Here is an 18,257-nt window from a genome sequence, read left to right as displayed (position 1 = left end):
TCTCTAGTTGTTGGATATAAACTTCTTTGTTTCAAAGTGATCTAAATTAAAGCTTTCCATCAAAATTTCATGCTAATTTCAATTCCAAAAACTAGTTTAACAATGACAAAAGTCATTTTGCTAAATTCTTCATGATTTTCAAAAAAAAAATTACAGAAACAAAGATAATGTGTTTCAACAGAAATATTCTAAAATGTTAAAATGATCTGAATTAAATCATCACCATCATCATCATCATCATCATCATCATCATCATCATCATCATCATCATCATCATCATTCTTCATCTGTTTTCCATGCTGGCATGGGTTGGATGGTTTGACAAATTTGGTGAACCACAGGGCTACATCAATCCCGGATGGCAGCTTTGGTATGGTTTCTAAGACTGGATGCTCTTTCATCAAAATTTTATGTTCATTTATATTCCAATCACTAGATTTATAATAACGAAAGTTATTTTACTAAATTATTCGTTATTTTCAAAATTGATTGATATTTTGTTGTGTCGACGCCCCCAGGCGAAGAAGTAGGATCTCCCAAGACATAAATAGAGGTAGTCTGACCGTGGTAGGAGTGAACTGAGAGTGGACTGGCTGTTGAGTAGAGATCATCCGAAGGTGCTAGATAGCAGTAGCTTGAGACATAACACATTTACAATGTAATTCAGCAGAAATATGGTAAGAAATGGTTTAATTCTATCACCTGACTCTTGAAGAAGTTTTGCAGAATTCCCTCTGCTGCAATCAATCATTTCAACTTTGTCTTCCTGTCTGAAGACGACTCAAGACATATAAATAGAGGTGGTGGTAGTGGCCGTGGTAGGTGTGTTGAGTAGCAGTCGAGTAGCAGTCGATTAGTAGTTGTGTAGTGGTTGAGTAGAGATCATCCGAAGGCGCTAGATAGCAGTAGCTTGAGACATAACAACACTGCTGCTAAACACTATGACACGTACACATGTATACACGCGCACATACACACACACACACACACACACACACATATATACACATACAAGCAAAGACACAAACACATGTGAGCATAAGGATACAGATCTTAGAAGAACAGAATGGAATAAGTGGAACAAGAACACACACGAAAACGAAAAGTGTCGTTGAAGAGGCCACTGATGCGACGAAAGATTTCCGGACAATGGACATCAGTTAAAATAACAAAATAAGAACAGTAATAAATGAGCGAAGAAAAAAATATATAGTGTGTGTGTTTATTTGCACCCTCCCACACACACACAAAAAATGAGTATCCCGAAATACAACAATATTTGTTTCAACACACGATTTCACATCAGGAATCTTGCAAAACGAATTTTTTATTATTACTTTGTCTCTGTTAAGGCACATGACCTAGTGGTCAGGAAACTGGGTTCACAATCACAGGTTCATGGGTTCAATTCCTGAATTAGGGACACATTGTATCCTTAAGCAAGGTGATTCATTTCATGTCACTCCAGTCTACTTGACTGAAAACGAGTACCAACCTAATGCTTGTACTTTATTTTTTATAAGCTGAGTACACTGGGGTTTAGTGTTGGTGCAGCCCTTTTTCCCTCCAGGTCTTACGTTCTGGATGTTACACAAATTTAAGTGCAGGAGCTCTCAGAGGGTGTCTACGTCTGCTCACGACTAGACAGGCCGCTAAAACAATTGGAAAAAGCATGGTACAGCTGTTAGTCAGGTCATAGATCTCCTCACAGGCTGATGAGACCTGATACTAGAACCATGTATACAAGTACTACCTGTTTCGTGGTCAGGTGGTCAGCAACTAAGCCGGCTCCCCCACATAAATACCTTACTACTCTTGTGAGGTGGGCACCTGGAGAGCTGGAACGACCAAACATAAGACCTGTTGAAGGATGAATGAGCTTCTTGTTGGCCAATGACCATCCAGTAGAGGAAGGTTAATGGCAAACCACCCCAATATCTCTGCTAATGTCTCTGCTATGAGAAAGCCAGAATGAAGTAATGTTATGGCTTCCATCCGATGGGAGAACTCATGCTTAATTGGGAAGTATACGGTATATGTTGACGATGATGATGATGAGGATGACGACGACGATGACGACGACGACGATGACCACGACGATAAGCACGATGATGACCACAACGACGATGATGATGATGATGCTACATGCTATCAGGTCATTTTTATTGGCCAAAGGCAGCTCGGATTTATTTCTATCTGATAACGAAATACCATAATCTCATTACAATCTATGATAATCAAGGAAGAACTTAATTGCGTATATGATGAAGATGATGACGATGATGATATGGATGATGATGATTATGATAATGATGATGATGTCCTATTAGATAAATTGTTTATTGTTTTCTTGTGAGCTTTCTGATGTTTAATCGTTTCTTTTTCCTTTTCTTCTTCTTTTCCCATTGTTAGCATTGATGGAAATGTAGAAGACAATGGTAAAGAAATTTGGGACATAGTGATAAAGTAATTCTTTCCTTTGTTTTAACATCAACCACTCAGACATGAAATTTGAGTGGATGCTGTAAAGAAAACATTTATCAGAGAATGATACGATCAAATTTTTGTTTGATTCATGAACAAACATTGTATAAAAACATATTTTCTTGAGACGAAATGTTTGAAGAATTCAAATTCACATATTAATTCAGATTTTCAAGTGTTTGCAAAAATTATTTCATTATTTTACACGAGTTTTCTTCATATTACTGGGGTGGTGCCCTAGCATGGCCACAGCCTCTGACTGAAACTTATAATAGGATAACTATTCTCAATGTAAAGGTCTTTTTTAGATCTTATACTTGTTCACCCATTGGATTGTGGCCATGCTGGGGCACTGCCTTGAAGTGTTTTAGTCAACCAGATCAGCCTCAGAACTTATTTTTTTTAAGCCTGGTATTTATTCTATTGGTCTCCTTTGCCTAATCGATAAGTTACAGGCACATGAACAACAACAGCTGTTGTCAAGCAGTAGTGGGGCAGAAACACACGCACGCACACGCACACACACACACACACACACACACACACACACACACACACACACACACACACACACACACACACACACATATATATACAACAAGATTTCTTTCAGTTTCCGTTCACGAAGTGCAGTCCCAATTCGTTTGCCAGCACTGAGGTTATAGCAGAAGACACTAGCCCGAGGTGCCACACAGCAGGACTGAAGACGGGGCCATGTGACTGGGAAGCAAACTTCTTACCACACAGCCACACCTTCACCTTACACTAATTTTCTTTCCATAACTAGGGTAGAACAGGCCAATAGCTTCCGGCTATAACCAATAATAGAATACTAGTATAACAAATCACATTGAAAAAGTGTTTTGAGTAAAAACAAAAATTGATAGTGTTTTTTTCTTCTTTCCAACTATTTTCCAGTTGCCCAGGCCACAATGTGGAATGTAACACTATACTTTCATAGAAAACACAGTTCTGTTCGCATTTCTTTGGACAAGGTTAAATATGTAAACGTAACAAGTGAGAAGGAACAAGAGTGTTTCAACACTGAATTTGAATTAGACGACGCAACAAGGCCAAGTTTTGTAAAAGTTGTCTTAGACAATGTAGCACATCGAGAAACTGCAGTATTTACTGTCAGTGAAATCACTAAGGTAAGTAAACTACAATACATATGCACAAACACACAAGCACACAAGCACACACACACAAACACGCACGCACACATTCATAACATTTCATATACACAAAATTTCAAGAAGAGCTACTAATAGTTGTATGCCATAGAGATAGAAAAATTTGGAAGATTATAATAACATGTCATGTGTCTCCATGCATATCTTTAAGCATCTATAAATCTGCCAAATTATTGTCTCTCTTCGGCATAAAAATATTAGGAACTCTTTAAAATCTTGTGTATATAAAATGACATATATCTCTGACTGTATGTAGTACTTCTTTGTTGATCGTACCTATAATGGAACAGAAAACTATATATATATATATATACATACATACATATATATATATATATATATATATATATATATATATATATAGCAAATTTTAGAGGTAATAGTTGATAATTGTAAGCACCTGTGTATGCCAGATAGTGGCCGAGGTGAAAGAATAAATCAAAAACGTAAAATTAAAACAGAACACAAAGGATTCCGCGGTACACGTGTTTCAAGCTTTATACACAAACAGTCGTTGCATCATTATATGGGTATATAATTGTTAGACAGGGTGGTATAAAGCTATCTTCAGCCGCAAATATATTCTTTCCCAAGATTATATCACAAAGAATAGCTTTTATACCATCGTGTCTATCAATTATATACCCATATATTGATGCAACGTCTGTTTGTGTATAAAGCTTGAAACACGCGTACCGCGAAATCCTTTGTGTTCTGTTTTAATTTTACGTTTTTAATTTTTATATATATATAAATATATATACACATACACACAGATACACAGACACACACACAGACACAGACACACACACACACACACACACACACGCACACACACACACGCACACACACACACACACACACACATATATATGTATGTAGAGTACAAATTTATTATTCGCATATACGAATATTGTGGATAGTGAGTTCAAATTTTTGACTAGCTAAGCCATCAGTGGATTGTGATGCATTGGAGTAAGTATCGCCTTTGTATAGTCTCTGTTGACTTAAAATAAATTCTGAGTTGGGTGGGGTTGGGTGGAATGGGGGTGGGGGTGGTAAATAGATTTTCATGGTCTGTTGTTATAGAAAGATTTTTGGAACAATTTTCTTTGATTAAATTTAGGGTTATGATATGGTTTATAATTTATTCATGCATGAAGAACTTAGTAAACGAGCCTGTAGGTCTTTCCCTTTCGTTTGGAAGGCACAAGGTGTGAGAGTATTTTTGTTGCTTTTGGTATTATTGGATCTAATTATTTTGTTTCCACACACCAAGTGCAGCGAAAAGTGCTTTACAGTGGAATCCGGATGGACATAGAAAAAGGGGTAGGCCTAAGAACTCTTGGCGTAGATCAACACAAAAGGAACTAGAGAAAGGGGGACATTCATGGAAGAGTATAAGTGCAGAAGCAAGAAATTATGCAACATGGAATTCAATTATAAGTGGCCTATACTCCGAGTTGGAGGGTTAAAGGCAAGAACAAAAAAAGAACAATATAAAGGCAAAAGGTACAAAAGTCTAATACGTAAGCCCTCAATAATTGTGTGAGTGAATGAGTATGTATGTTTGTGTGTGTGTGTGTGTGTGTGTGTGTGTGTGTGTGTGTGTGTGCGTGCGTGTGTGCGTGTGTGTGTTTGTGTGCACGACTCCAAACTGATCTTCAATGATGAAACAAAATACAGGTTGTACACTATAAATGTTTTACCATCATCATAACCATCATCATCACCGTCATCATCATCGTCATCATCCTCATCACCATCATCATCATCACCACCACCACTACTACTACCAGAACCACCATCATCATTATCATAATCAACATCATCTTTGTCATCATTATTAACTTATTTCAAATAATCTGCTACTGTTAATTTTTAAAATTTATTTTATTTTAGGCAATTGTCCAAAATCATGATCTTCAAGAAATGTATTTTGGCACATGTGGAATGACTTTTTGTAATGAGACAATGACCGCATTGAAGAAATGTAAGTCCTTTGCCTTAGGGCTGTTTTTATGTTCTATATTTTTGCTGTTTTTTTTCTTTTAAACTTATTAAGGAATTATCTTGTTTCACACACATACAAATACACACACACACACACATTGAAGCATAAGAATTATAAGGGTAATGTGCTCAACTACAAAGATCAATTTTAGGAGTCCAAATCTTACTGCTGCCATTCAATCGCCATGAATGACATATTCTATGGTTTGTGGTTCAATTCACAGTTGTGTAGTCAGTAATGAGAACGACAAACAGTTGTAAAATCAACATCTCCAGTTAATCACAAATCATTACTTGAAATTTTCAATAAAATTTCCAATTAATCTTGACATATGAAAATGGATATAAACAGTAGTGTTACTCTGTGTTTAAGATTTTGCATAAATAATTTAGGGTTCATGTATAATAAAAAAAAAACCATTCTTAAATTCCTTGGAATTTCATGTTTACATAGAGGAAAATATAGATGCAATTGTTGGCGACTCTTAAGAAAAAGAAGAGATAAATTTAAGACATTGGAATTAATTTCTCAAAGTAATTTAAGTAAAGATGCATCTTTATTATTATTTTTTTTAGTTTTTGTCATATTTAAACAGTAACTTTAAAATCCTTTTAAATGGGAAATTATAAACTGCTTCTTATCGAAAGTCATAAAGATGACAATAACATCAATATGAACAACAGAAATAATCTTTCAAATATGAATAAGTAAACAAACAAAACCAAATGCACACTAACCTATGGCAGGTAAATTACAAACCATAAACTTAAGTTCAATTTAAATGACATTGTGAAAATTCTAAGATATTTCCATGCATACAACAAGGACAGCTTCTGCACCTGCCGTGTTACGTAATGACCTGACTTTTGACATTAAAAAGATTTAATGTTATGTGTTCAACTGCTTGCTAACCACAACTAAATCAAGAACAGTAACAACAAAAACAACACTATAACAAAAATAATGAACTTTGAAATATGAATTTATTGGTCTCTTTGGTCAAGCTTGCAAGTGATACGGATATAAACACAGCAACATCTGTTGGGTAGACAGAAGCACTTACACATACATACACGTGTATATATATATATATATATATATATATATATATATATATATATATATATATATATATATATATATATATATATATATACATACATATATGCATATATAGGAAGTCATAGGACGAGATGGTGCAGCATGATCTTTGAACGCTGGGCCTCGCTTAGGTGATGACAAGTGACCAATAGCTCTGGTGATATGTTGTGCGTGAGCACACTCAGCAGGCCGAGTGAAGTCATGACCGAAGGGGGTCTCAGCATCAGATGTTTATATTAATGTTACACACACACACACACACACACACATAATACATACATCATCATCATCATCGTTTAACGGCTGCCTTCCATGCTAGCATGGGTGGGATGGTTTCTCAAGAACCGGCCAGGGAGAAACCTGCACCAGACTTCTGTGACTGTTTTGACACGATTGTTACAGCTGGATGCTCTTCCGAAGATATATATATATATGTGTGTGTGTGTATATATATATATATATATACATACATACATACACACACACACACACAAATACACACACACACACACACACACACACACACACACACACACACACACACATATATATATATATATATATGGCAGGATTTATACAGCTGGGTGCTCTTCCCAACACCAACCACTCAGTAGAGTGGACTCAGTGCTTTTTACGTGGCACAGGCAGAGATGAGGCCAGTTTTCGCAAGGTTTTTACTGCTGGATGCCCTTCTGAACACCAGCAATTTTACAGTGTGGACTGGGTGCTTTTAAGTGGCACCTGCACTGATAGGGTCCCTGAGTACTTGCAAGCCTAAAGAAAGAAAACTTTTGAGACTGGAGGGGGCATTGAAGGAGGTAATTTTGTGTTGGATGATGAAAAGGTTATGGTGAGAGATAGACGGAAACAGGTGTTTTGCTGTAGAGGAGGTATAAGTTTACCCTGCCAGAGAGAGAGAGAGAGAGAGAGACAGAGACAGAGAGAGAGAGACAGAGAGAGAGATAGAGAGAGAGAGAGAGGGGGAGAGAAGGGGAGAGAGTCTGGTGCAGGATTCTGCCTGGCCGACTCCTGTCAAACGGTCCCACCCATGCCAGCATGGAGGGCGTACGTTAAGTAGTGATGATGATGGGGATGATGATGATGATGATGATGATGATGATGATGATGATGATATATATGTATATATATATATATATATATATATATATATATATATATATATATATATATATATATATATATGTATATATGCGGGTTTCCTTAAGTTTCCATTTACTAAATCCCCTCACAGGGCTCTGGTTGCCTAGAACCATGTCGATGGGAAGCAAACTTCTTCCTACACAGTCTCGCTTACATGTAAAAACTGTAATAAACTATGGTGGAAGAGGAGAGAAAGTAAATATTTCTCAATCATGTTCTTATAATTTCCCTTTAAATCCTTCTCCTTATAAAAATAATTCTCATTTTAAGTTTTTTAATTTTGAAATTTTACTGTCATGTCCAATTTTCTCTCTCTTATTTGTAGTGGAACGCTGGACTTTTGAAATTACACGTAACGACATAAATGACGATCCTAAAAGTTCTTTTTATGCTTTCTATGCTGAGTTCATCAGTATAACATTTAGCAAAAATTCTAGGACATTAAATACATCATTCTTTCTTCCAACGGAAGAGAACAGAATGCCAGATATACTTTTTAGCACTGAAGGAAAATTTGGGTTGTATAAAAAGGTGAGCCAAACGTTTATTTTGTTTTCGTTTCGAAAGAAGTTTACCTGCTTCACTCAACTTCAACATTTTACATGTTTCCAGGGCTTCTACAGTTATCTTTTCTCTTTTACTCGTTTCAATCATTAGACAACGACCATGCTGTGGTATCGCCTTGTAGGATTTTAGTTAAACAGATGATTGACCCCTGTATTTTTGCTTGGAAGCCTGGTGCTTATTCTATCAGTATCTTTTGGTGAACCACTAATTTCCAGGGAAGTAAAAACACCTACACAGATTGTAAAGTGGTAGTGGGGGGGGGGCAATCACAAAAACAAAGACAATGACACACACACATAAATACACACCTCTCTGTCTGAAACAATAAATAAAAACACCCTACTAGTATCCTTCGATGTAGTCAACCTCTACTCTAATATCCCCCACAGCCTAGGAATAGAGGCAATCCAATTCTGGCTAGAGAATTACTCCAATGAACTCCCACACCACATCCAAAAATTCGTAATAGAAGGGCTAAAATTCATCTTGGTGAATAATGTTTACGTATTTAATTACAATTTATATCGACAGGCGTTGGGGACTGCGATGGGTACGAGAATGGCGCCTTCCTTTGCTAACCTAGTCATGGGGTACCTAGAAATCAATATTTATCGTAAAGTACAAAAAAAACACGGAAACCCATTCTCTCTGTACATAGAAAATAACTGGAAGCGGTATCTAGATAACTGCTTCGTTCTTTGACATGAAAATATAGAGAGACTTAAAGAATTTCAAGCACTTCTAAATGGACTTGACATAAACATTCAATTTACGATGGAATATAGCTTTCAGCTATTTCCATTCCTCAACATCCTCTTTAAGAAATCCAACAAGAAAACAGAAACAGACATTTACTATAGGCCCACAGACTCCAAGTAATATCTGCTGTTCAATTCATGCCACCCCAGACACACTAGAATGAATATCCCTTTCAACCTGGTAAAAAGGATTTGTACTATAGTATCTGATACAAGCACCAGAGACACTCGACTACATGAGCTAAAGAATACACTCTATGATGCTTATTTAAAAAGGAGAGATTATGACTGATAAAATAAGGAAAGCAATATTTACTAAGCAAGTGAGCACTATCATACAAAGGAATAATTAGACGTAAATTATAAAAATGGTTACAATTGGGAACCAAATGTGAAAATATTATCAAGGAGATTGCAGAAAACCGCCCGGAGGGCTGTCTTTCTGCTAGCGTAGAGAAATACCACAAGCATATAATGAGAGTTCTTGAAACATTGGTGATCTATGAGGAAAGCTGGATCTACTATTATGATCCAGAGGCCAAGAGACAGAGATTCCTGTGGGAGCATCCTATCTTCGCCACACCCAAGAAGGCCAGGCAAAGAAATTCCATTGGGAAGATCATGATGATCCCCTTTTTACGACAGCAAAGCATCATCTACATCCACGCCGTTCCCTTTGGCCAAACTATCAACAAAGTTTACTTTGTTGAGATTTTCAGGGAGTTTAGGAAGAGATTTCATTGCAAAAGTTCAAAGCTCTTCCACTCGGGTCAGTGGCACCTGCACCAGGGTCATGCACCAGTCCACAATTCCATCCAGGTAACCAACTACTTAACAGAAATGGCCACCAAAACCGTCCCTCACCCTCCCTAAAGTCCAGATCTTGCTCTCTCTGGCTTTTGCTTGTCCCCCAAGCTGAAGGAGAACCTCAGGAGCAGGTTTTTAAACATTGAGAGGATGAAGGAGGCTGTGACAAGGGTCCTGGATACCTTCACTTTAAAGGACTTCCATGGGGCCTTCATTAAGTAACTGGAACATTGCAGCAAGTGCATTGAAGTCCAAGGATCCTACTTTGAAGGAGATTAGAGTTTTGTACTTCTTTGACATTAATAAATGTCTCTCCTGAAATAGTCTCGAAGCCACTGCAATGCACCTTGTACTTAAACAGCTGAGCTCCTGTAAACATGGTGCCGTATGACAATCAATATTTGAAAGAATATTTCAGTTGAAGTAGAGATAAAATTGCTGAATGGATGGATAAGTTAGGTGTTTCTAATCTTCATAATTACTAGATCCAGAACAAAGTGACCCCTGTGTCTAAACCCATGTAATTCTTGGAGACATAATTTTCTCTTTTTCTCTTACTTTTAGGTAAAACTACAGAATATGGAAAATTACGAAATATATTCCTGTATTTTTATTTTTTATCCAAATAATCCTGAATTTCCTCATCACAAATGTTTGTTGACAAATGGTAAATTTTAAAAAGATATTTCTTATACTGTTTCTCTGTAGTATGAATCACTAAAGATCTATTTAGGCAGATTTTCTATGGATGTATTTACTCTCTCTCTCTCTCTCTCTCTCTCTCTCTCTCTCTCTCTCTCTCTCTCTCTCTCTCTCACACACACACACACACACACACACACAATCATATATACATATACAAATATATATATGTGTATGCCTATGACAGACTTCTAGTTGCAGTGTATCAAATCCATTCACAAAGCTTGGCTCAGCCAGGTGCTATACTAAAAGACACTTATCCAAAGTGCCATGCAGGTAACCTTCCTCACATTCGAACCTGGAATGTTTAAGTTCAAAACTCAGAGCCACTGCTGAATAATAATATTATATTTAGTAATATTGACTAGAGCTATTTTGTCTCGATTCCTAAACACTGTTATAAAGTTTACCGATATTTTTGCAGCCAATCATCTTTGACATTAGTTTATTAGAGGAAGTGACAGATCAAAAGGAACGCTTAAGGTTTGCTCATTTAAAGGTACCATGAAACATTCCAGAATGCCTTGATGGGCTCATAAAATCCATGGAATTCAGCTCTCTGCAGAAACCTGTTTCTTTAGATCCTCAAGGAAAATTATCATATTAAAGATAATTTTCATCCCCCAATTTTCTCTCAAAGAGTTTATTCTTATTATACCTTGCAACTATGTTTTAATTTCGATGAGATATTCCTGCAGTCATCTTTTGGCAATTTCATTATTTCTTGATTCACGTACACAACTTATATATAACAAATCCAACATTCTACTTAGATAAGTTTTGGCCAGAATCGGCCCAGGCCATGATTAACATCTAGAATAGCAACACCTAGAAAAGAAATTCAATGATGTTTCATATTACAGTCATTGTTCAGGCACCAATCTAGTAAAGAGTTATTGTTTGCAGAGATATATTTTGGTGTAAGTGGTTTATTTGGAATTTGTTGGAGATATTCATCCAGGAACCATTTGAATGGTATAAGATCTTTTTTCTTCTCTTAAGTATCTTTGCATAATTTTAAAGAGAGCAGAACCAGTTGAAGTGACATAGTTCTGAATTAATGTTGGGATTGGACAGAAGTATGATTTTTGTAGAAGACAGATGGCATGGAGGTCAAGTGATGGGTGAATTATAAACCTGATGCCAACATTATTTGGGCGATGTTGTTGGAATATTTTCCACACCAAACAAATAATATAGCACTCGAGGTGGCATTGGAGGGAATAACGTTTTGCTTTTTAGGTCGATCCAAATAATCAACACCTTATATATAGTAAAAATGTTTAGTCATTAAGAAACATTCTTACAACTTCCATTCCTTTCTTTCTTTACCATTTTGATAAGAACCTGCCATGTACTTACCCAGGATCTAAGACATAAATCTGTTGTTTTTAACTCTTTTTTTTCACCAGGCGTAGGGATGGATGTGTGGTAAGTAGCTAGCTTGCAAACCACATGGTTCCGGGTTCAGTCCCACTGCGTGGCACCTTGGGCAAATGTCTTCTACTATAGCCCCAGGCCGACCAAAGCCTTGTGCGTGGATTTGGTAGACGGAAACTGAAAGAAGCCCGTCGTATATATGTATATATGTATGTGTGTGTATATGTTTATGTGTCTGTGTTTGTCTCCCCAACGTCGCTTGACAACCGATGCTGGTGTGTTTACGTCCCCGTAACTTAGCGGTTCGGCAAAAGAGACCGATAGAATAAGTACTAGGCTTTCAAAGAATAAGTCCTGGGGTCGATTTGCTCGACTAAAGGTGGTGCTCCAGCATGGCCACAGTAAATGAGTATAATTTTGTTAAAGATATATTGCCTTTGTTTAAATTAATTTTAAAAATTATGAAGAATTTGGTAAAACAAACTTTCTCATTATAAAGCTGGTGTCTGAAACAAATTAATATTAGACTTTGATAAAAGATTATAGTTTAGATCACTTTAAAACAGTAAGTTAATGTGAATCAACTGACAAAGATGTAAAAACTTGGACAGCCAAAGCATGGTCGGTTCTAAACAAACTGGATGTTGTCTGGAAATCAATCCTGTCAGAGAAGTTTTTTTTCCATACAATGGTAGTTAGTCCTTTAATATGGAGCAACAGCCTGGACACTTACCTAAATATTGGAATCTAAGGAAGATGGAACTTACACCCAAATGTTAAGAGAAGTCTTAAACATATCTTGGAGGATTCATCCGACCAAGAAACAGCTGTACGGAGATCTGCTGCCTGCTTCCAACATTATAAGGGAAAGATGCTTGCACTTTGGAGGACATTGGTGGGGAGCCATAGAAGAGGTGGCAAGTGACCTACTGCTATGGACATGAAAGCATAGCCTTACTCAAGCCGGTCATCCAAACACAACATATGTAGATCAACTCATCAGAGATAGTGGATGCCTCCCCGAAGACCTCCCTCAACTAATGCAGGACTGAGGGGTATGGCATGTACAGGTTAAAAGTGTCCAAGCAATCTTGACCAGGTTATGAAGATGAAAGCTGTAAGTTTGTGTCGTAGAACCAGACATGGTCTCAGGTGGGTTTGGTATGAAAAGGGTTGAAGTTACCTTAATGAAAACCTTTCGTCGGAATTCCTTGTTAATTTATATTCTAGACAACAGATCAATAACAGCAAAATTATTTAATAAATTCTTCGTTATTCTCAAAATTAATTGAAACAAAGCAGGTTTCAACAGAAATATGGTAACAAAAGGCATGGCTAGGTGCAGGTGTGGTTGTATGATAAGAAAATTTCCTCCCAGTCACATGGTTTCGAGTTCAGACCCAGTATGGGGCACCTTAGGCCAGTGTCTTCTACTGTAGCCTTTCGCCGACCAAACACTTGTGAATGGATTTGGAAACGGAAACTGAAATGATTCCGTCATGTGTGTGTATGTGTGTGTGTGTGTGTGTGTATGTATGTATGTGTGTGTGTGTGTGTGTGTGTGTGTGTGTGTGTGTGTGTGTGTGTGTGTGTGTGTGTTTGTGGCTTTGTGTTTGTCCTCCACTAATGTCTGCAATCCAGTGTTGGTGTGTTTACAAACCTGTAACTTAGCAGTTCATCAAAAGACACTTTGAAAGGCAAAATAAGTACTGGGGTTAATTCATTCGACTAAAATTTCTTCAAGGTGGTGCCCCAGCATGGCCATAGTCTGATGATTTAAAACAAGATAAAAGCTCAAATGTCAAAGGTTCACAAAGTCAGTCATTTATTGTTGAGGAATAACTTAAATCTCAATACGTCAAGTAATTTACCATTTTCTTCTATTTGATTGCTGGACATATTTTTGCTAATGAATTACAGCCACTACTGCACGTTTGGTATTGTTTTTTTCCCCTTTAATTATTTTCTTCTTTCTTCTCTAGATTCCTCATGGAAAATAGAAATGACCTATGAATCCAGACTAATAAAGCATTTAAAAGATATAGTTATAAATCTTAGAGTGACTGGCAGTGAAAAGAACTCTTCAGTAATTCTATCATTGGATGAGTTGGCTTATCTCTCCGCATGCGGCGGTTTTATCAATATTCCAAACGAAAGCGTCACTGAGATCGAATTAGATTTCAATAACAATAACAAACCTTTTGACATAACCAAAGTAAGTAGTTTCACTTTCTTGAATTCTGTGTTTGAGTCTTCTTTCTTTCTTTCTTTCTTTCTTTCTTTCTTTCTTTCGTTGTCATTGTTGTTCTTGTTATTGTTACAGTACAAAGCATGTATATATACATAACATGTATATATAACATGCAGCATTCGACTCTGCCTTCATGTTACACCAATGTTTAAAGATTTACATGCATTCACACACACACACACATATATATACACATACACATATGTAAATATGAATGTATATATACATATACATGATCTATGTCAACTGAATCTCATATATATATATATATATATATATATATATATATATATCATTCGCCATGATAGATCGCTGACCACTACATTTATATATTTTTTCTCCTTGTTTCTCTCCTTGTTTCTTTCTGTGTTCCTTGAAGAGTTGAAGAGCGTAGGCTCGAAACGTCAAAGACTTTCTCTATTCATGAGCGTTAAACTAATACATTCATTTGTTGTTTACACCACTTGTCTTCGTCTGTTGTTTTTTTTGTAAATTCTCCCATATATATATATATATATATATATATATATATATATATATATATATATATATATATATATATATATATATATATATATTTATATAATCACAACCATGATGCTGATTTCTCAGCAGATATTTTAGGGATCTCTTCTTCTGCTATCCTGAAACACTCAATTCTACCCCCAAATTGCATCAATATTTAAATATTTAAATGCCGTAATCTGACCTGATACAAGTTGTTCACATCTTTATTCAAAGGGCAATGCTGACAATTTCCTAGCTTTAAAGGTATTGTGAAAGGAGACCCAACCTTCTGAGCTCTTTTACAGGGCTTGTAAAAAATTGAGAAACACTGCAATACGTATGTGAATCTGAGGGGAATATGTTGAATAAAATCATAATTAACTGACCTTCTTATATTTCTTTTTACCTAGAACCAGCAACTTCCCAGCACCCCATCACACATTTATTCAATTATTCACATACTTACTCGATTGAAATATTGCTTATAGCCAATCCTTATATTGAGATTTCAAACGTCCCTGCATTCTATGATGCACAACAACCTGGAGGCTACGAAGGAATTCACTTTATGTTTACAGATAGAGATCAAAAGAGTTTGACGGAAAATCGTTCGTACTCTGAACTTCAAGCACGATGCTAGTCTTCAGCCAGTTTGAATTTGAATGACAGAAGCTGCTTGTTATTACCGTAAGGTGGACTGTGCTTGGTCAAGGAAGAACACATGTTGCTTTGGTTTGATGTTGGTGCATCAGTAACTGTTAGTTGTAAAATACTGCATGGTGAACAAGAAATCAACCACGTGGTGGACAGAAAATTGACCGGGTTGTTAGAAGGGAAGTAGGATGGGGTGGTATGTGAACTTACTCATGAATGTGTGTGCATGTCTGTATTGATGTGAGCATGCGCATCTGTACATAGGCACACACGCGCACGCCCATACACACACACATAAAGGAACGAACACGCGTGCGCATGCATACATACTTGCGCTCGCATACACACACATGCATAAATATGTACTCACACATACTCATATATGCGCACGCACACATGCACACACATGCATGAATATTCATTTATATGTGCATATGTATATACGCATGCATGCACATGCAGATGCGTACTCACGCATGCATGAGTATACATGCCCATAACAAGCGTTGGGGATTGGTAAGCATTGAAGATTGGTAACTGGTGGTACCGCTCTTAGGGTTGTGAGGTGGTATTGACCTTGGTGCAGAATAGCAGCTGGTACTAAGGTGGTATATCCGGAATTTTGGCAGTCAGAAGCCTGAAATTTACCAGAAGGGCATACTTCAATTGACAGCAATAAGACAAAGTGTATATCTTGTTTATGGATACTGCAGGTTGTTGGACGACATGCAGTTTTTCATGGAGGTAATGCTGGCAATTGGGGGCACCGGGTTAATATGGTGACACTCTGTCGACAATAGTTCACTTGATGTTGGGTGTTTTGTCTCGAAGGTCACAGAGTCTCAGAGAAAACGAGACAGGGAAGAAGAGTTGTCTCTGTCCCTGAATCTGAATGAGTTCAAATGCTGGAAGTATCTTCCCTTGGAGTCATTAGCTGTCATACCAGTATAGTGCCTAGTAATGCCATCGGATAGTGTAAGGGTAGCACTGTATACTACAGTCCTTGAGAGGCAGGATCCTTCTAGAGGGCACATGGTGGGGTTTCGACAGTTGCAGGTTGGGGTTGGGATGATGCGGGTGAATTTTTACGTATGTTGATGCTTGCGATGTTAGGTGCGATGTTGTCTAAGTAGACGTTCATCTAGATATCACGTCTTTTCCACCTTGATTTGCATTTATTTGCTTACTTAAACATCCCCTGGTTGCTTAGATGCTTCAGACTACCCCTGAAGGATCGAGGCAAACCTACCACTTACCTATATATATATATATATATATATATATATATATATATATATATATTTATATATATATATATATATGTGTGTGTGTGTGTGTGTGTGTGTGTGTGTGTGTGTGTATATGCATGTAAGCATGTATGTATGTGTGTATGTCATTATCATCGTCGTCGTCGTTTATCGTCCGCTTTGCATGCTGCCATGGGTTGGCTGCACCAGACACGAATCGGATTTGTCAAGGTTCTTGCAGCTTGATGTTCTTCTTAAGGCAAACCACTCCGAGAGTGTTGGGGGTGGTTTTAAATGCCACCAGCACGGGTGCAGTCAGGCGGCACTGACATCAGCCATGCTCGAATGGTGCTCTTTATGTGCTACCAGCATGGCTGCCAAGCAGGCGGCACTGACATCGGCCATAACTACGATTTCACTCGCTTGAACAGGTCTTCAGAAGCACGGCATATTGCCTAACAATTGAAGGGTGCTTTAAAATGGGCTTTAAAATGTAGTTGTACGATTACGGGTGGAAGAAATAGGAGTCGGAAGGGAGTAGAAATGAAATGAGAGAAGGATATTTTAGGTAGTAAATGACCCCACTCACTCCTTCCCTCTGTATCCTCTCTGTATTCTCCCCTTCCCATACCCTAATAGTCTTACCCGGTACTGTATCACTAACACAATTAACACCTCCAGACCACCCTTATATAATGTGTGGTAGCTATGTATCCCCTCTGTAGCAAGGAACTTATGCTTGTCCCTCTATCATACTCTAGCCTTGGCATAAAGCCACCTGACCACCCCTTTCGATCAACGTAGATGTTTGTATTAATTTAAACATGTCATATAACTAATCAACTTAAAAACATTTTTAGAAATCATTTTTCAGGTTGTCATGACAAAGATGCTTACTGAAGAAGAATATGGTTGTGTTGACATACATTGGACAAATTCACGGAAATATACTTGTAAAGTTCAAAAAGGTAAGATTTCAGTAAACAACTAAATCAAACCATGTGGTCCCTCTTGTAGTCACGGCTATTAAGAGGGAGATAACCATTTTATGAGAATTCAATGCAGGATTAATATTTTTAATTGAAATTTAAGAAATTTAATGAAAGTGATACGTACGAGTCGCATATTTAATAAATTTTGTGTTTAACTCATGAAATTTTAAAGTCGTTGTGTTAACTCTTTAGCCAGTATCAGCTCAATAGCTGCGGCGATGGTGGGGAGCCACCATATATATATATATATATATATATATATATATATATATATATATATATATATATATATATATATATATATATATATATATCAGATGGTTCCCATACATTTCCCTGAGGAGAAGTTTACATTTTTAACATCGACGATTCCTATGGATCGCATAAATTGTAATTCTTCGGAACATATGTCGGAATTAAGTATGCAGTTATAACATGC

The 18,257-nt window shown here is 37.0% G+C and overlaps 1 protein-coding gene across 2 annotated transcripts in view; it reads left to right on the top strand.

Moving 5' to 3' along the window:
* The window catches only part of LOC106880587 (uncharacterized), a 68,198-nt gene that overhangs the window by 37,609 nt on the left and 12,332 nt on the right, over positions 1–18,257 (top strand). For both annotated transcript variants that reach the window (XM_052976990.2, XM_052976991.2), the window contains exons 3-8: positions 3,403–3,635; positions 5,580–5,670; positions 8,279–8,484; positions 10,650–10,752; positions 14,150–14,382; positions 17,701–17,794. In XM_052976990.2, coding sequence (XP_052832950.1) covers positions 3,403–3,635; positions 5,580–5,670; positions 8,279–8,484; positions 10,650–10,752; positions 14,150–14,382; positions 17,701–17,794 — 960 coding nt within the window. The remainder of the gene's footprint in view (positions 1–3,402; positions 3,636–5,579; positions 5,671–8,278; positions 8,485–10,649; positions 10,753–14,149; positions 14,383–17,700; positions 17,795–18,257) is intronic.

The sequence above is a fragment of the Octopus bimaculoides genome, chromosome 26 (assembly GCF_046866305.1).
Source record: "Octopus bimaculoides isolate indiv1 chromosome 26, ASM4686630v1, whole genome shotgun sequence".
NCBI classification, from domain to species: domain Eukaryota; kingdom Metazoa; phylum Mollusca; class Cephalopoda; order Octopoda; family Octopodidae; genus Octopus; species Octopus bimaculoides.
This window is presented reverse-complemented; position numbering and strand designations above follow the sequence as displayed.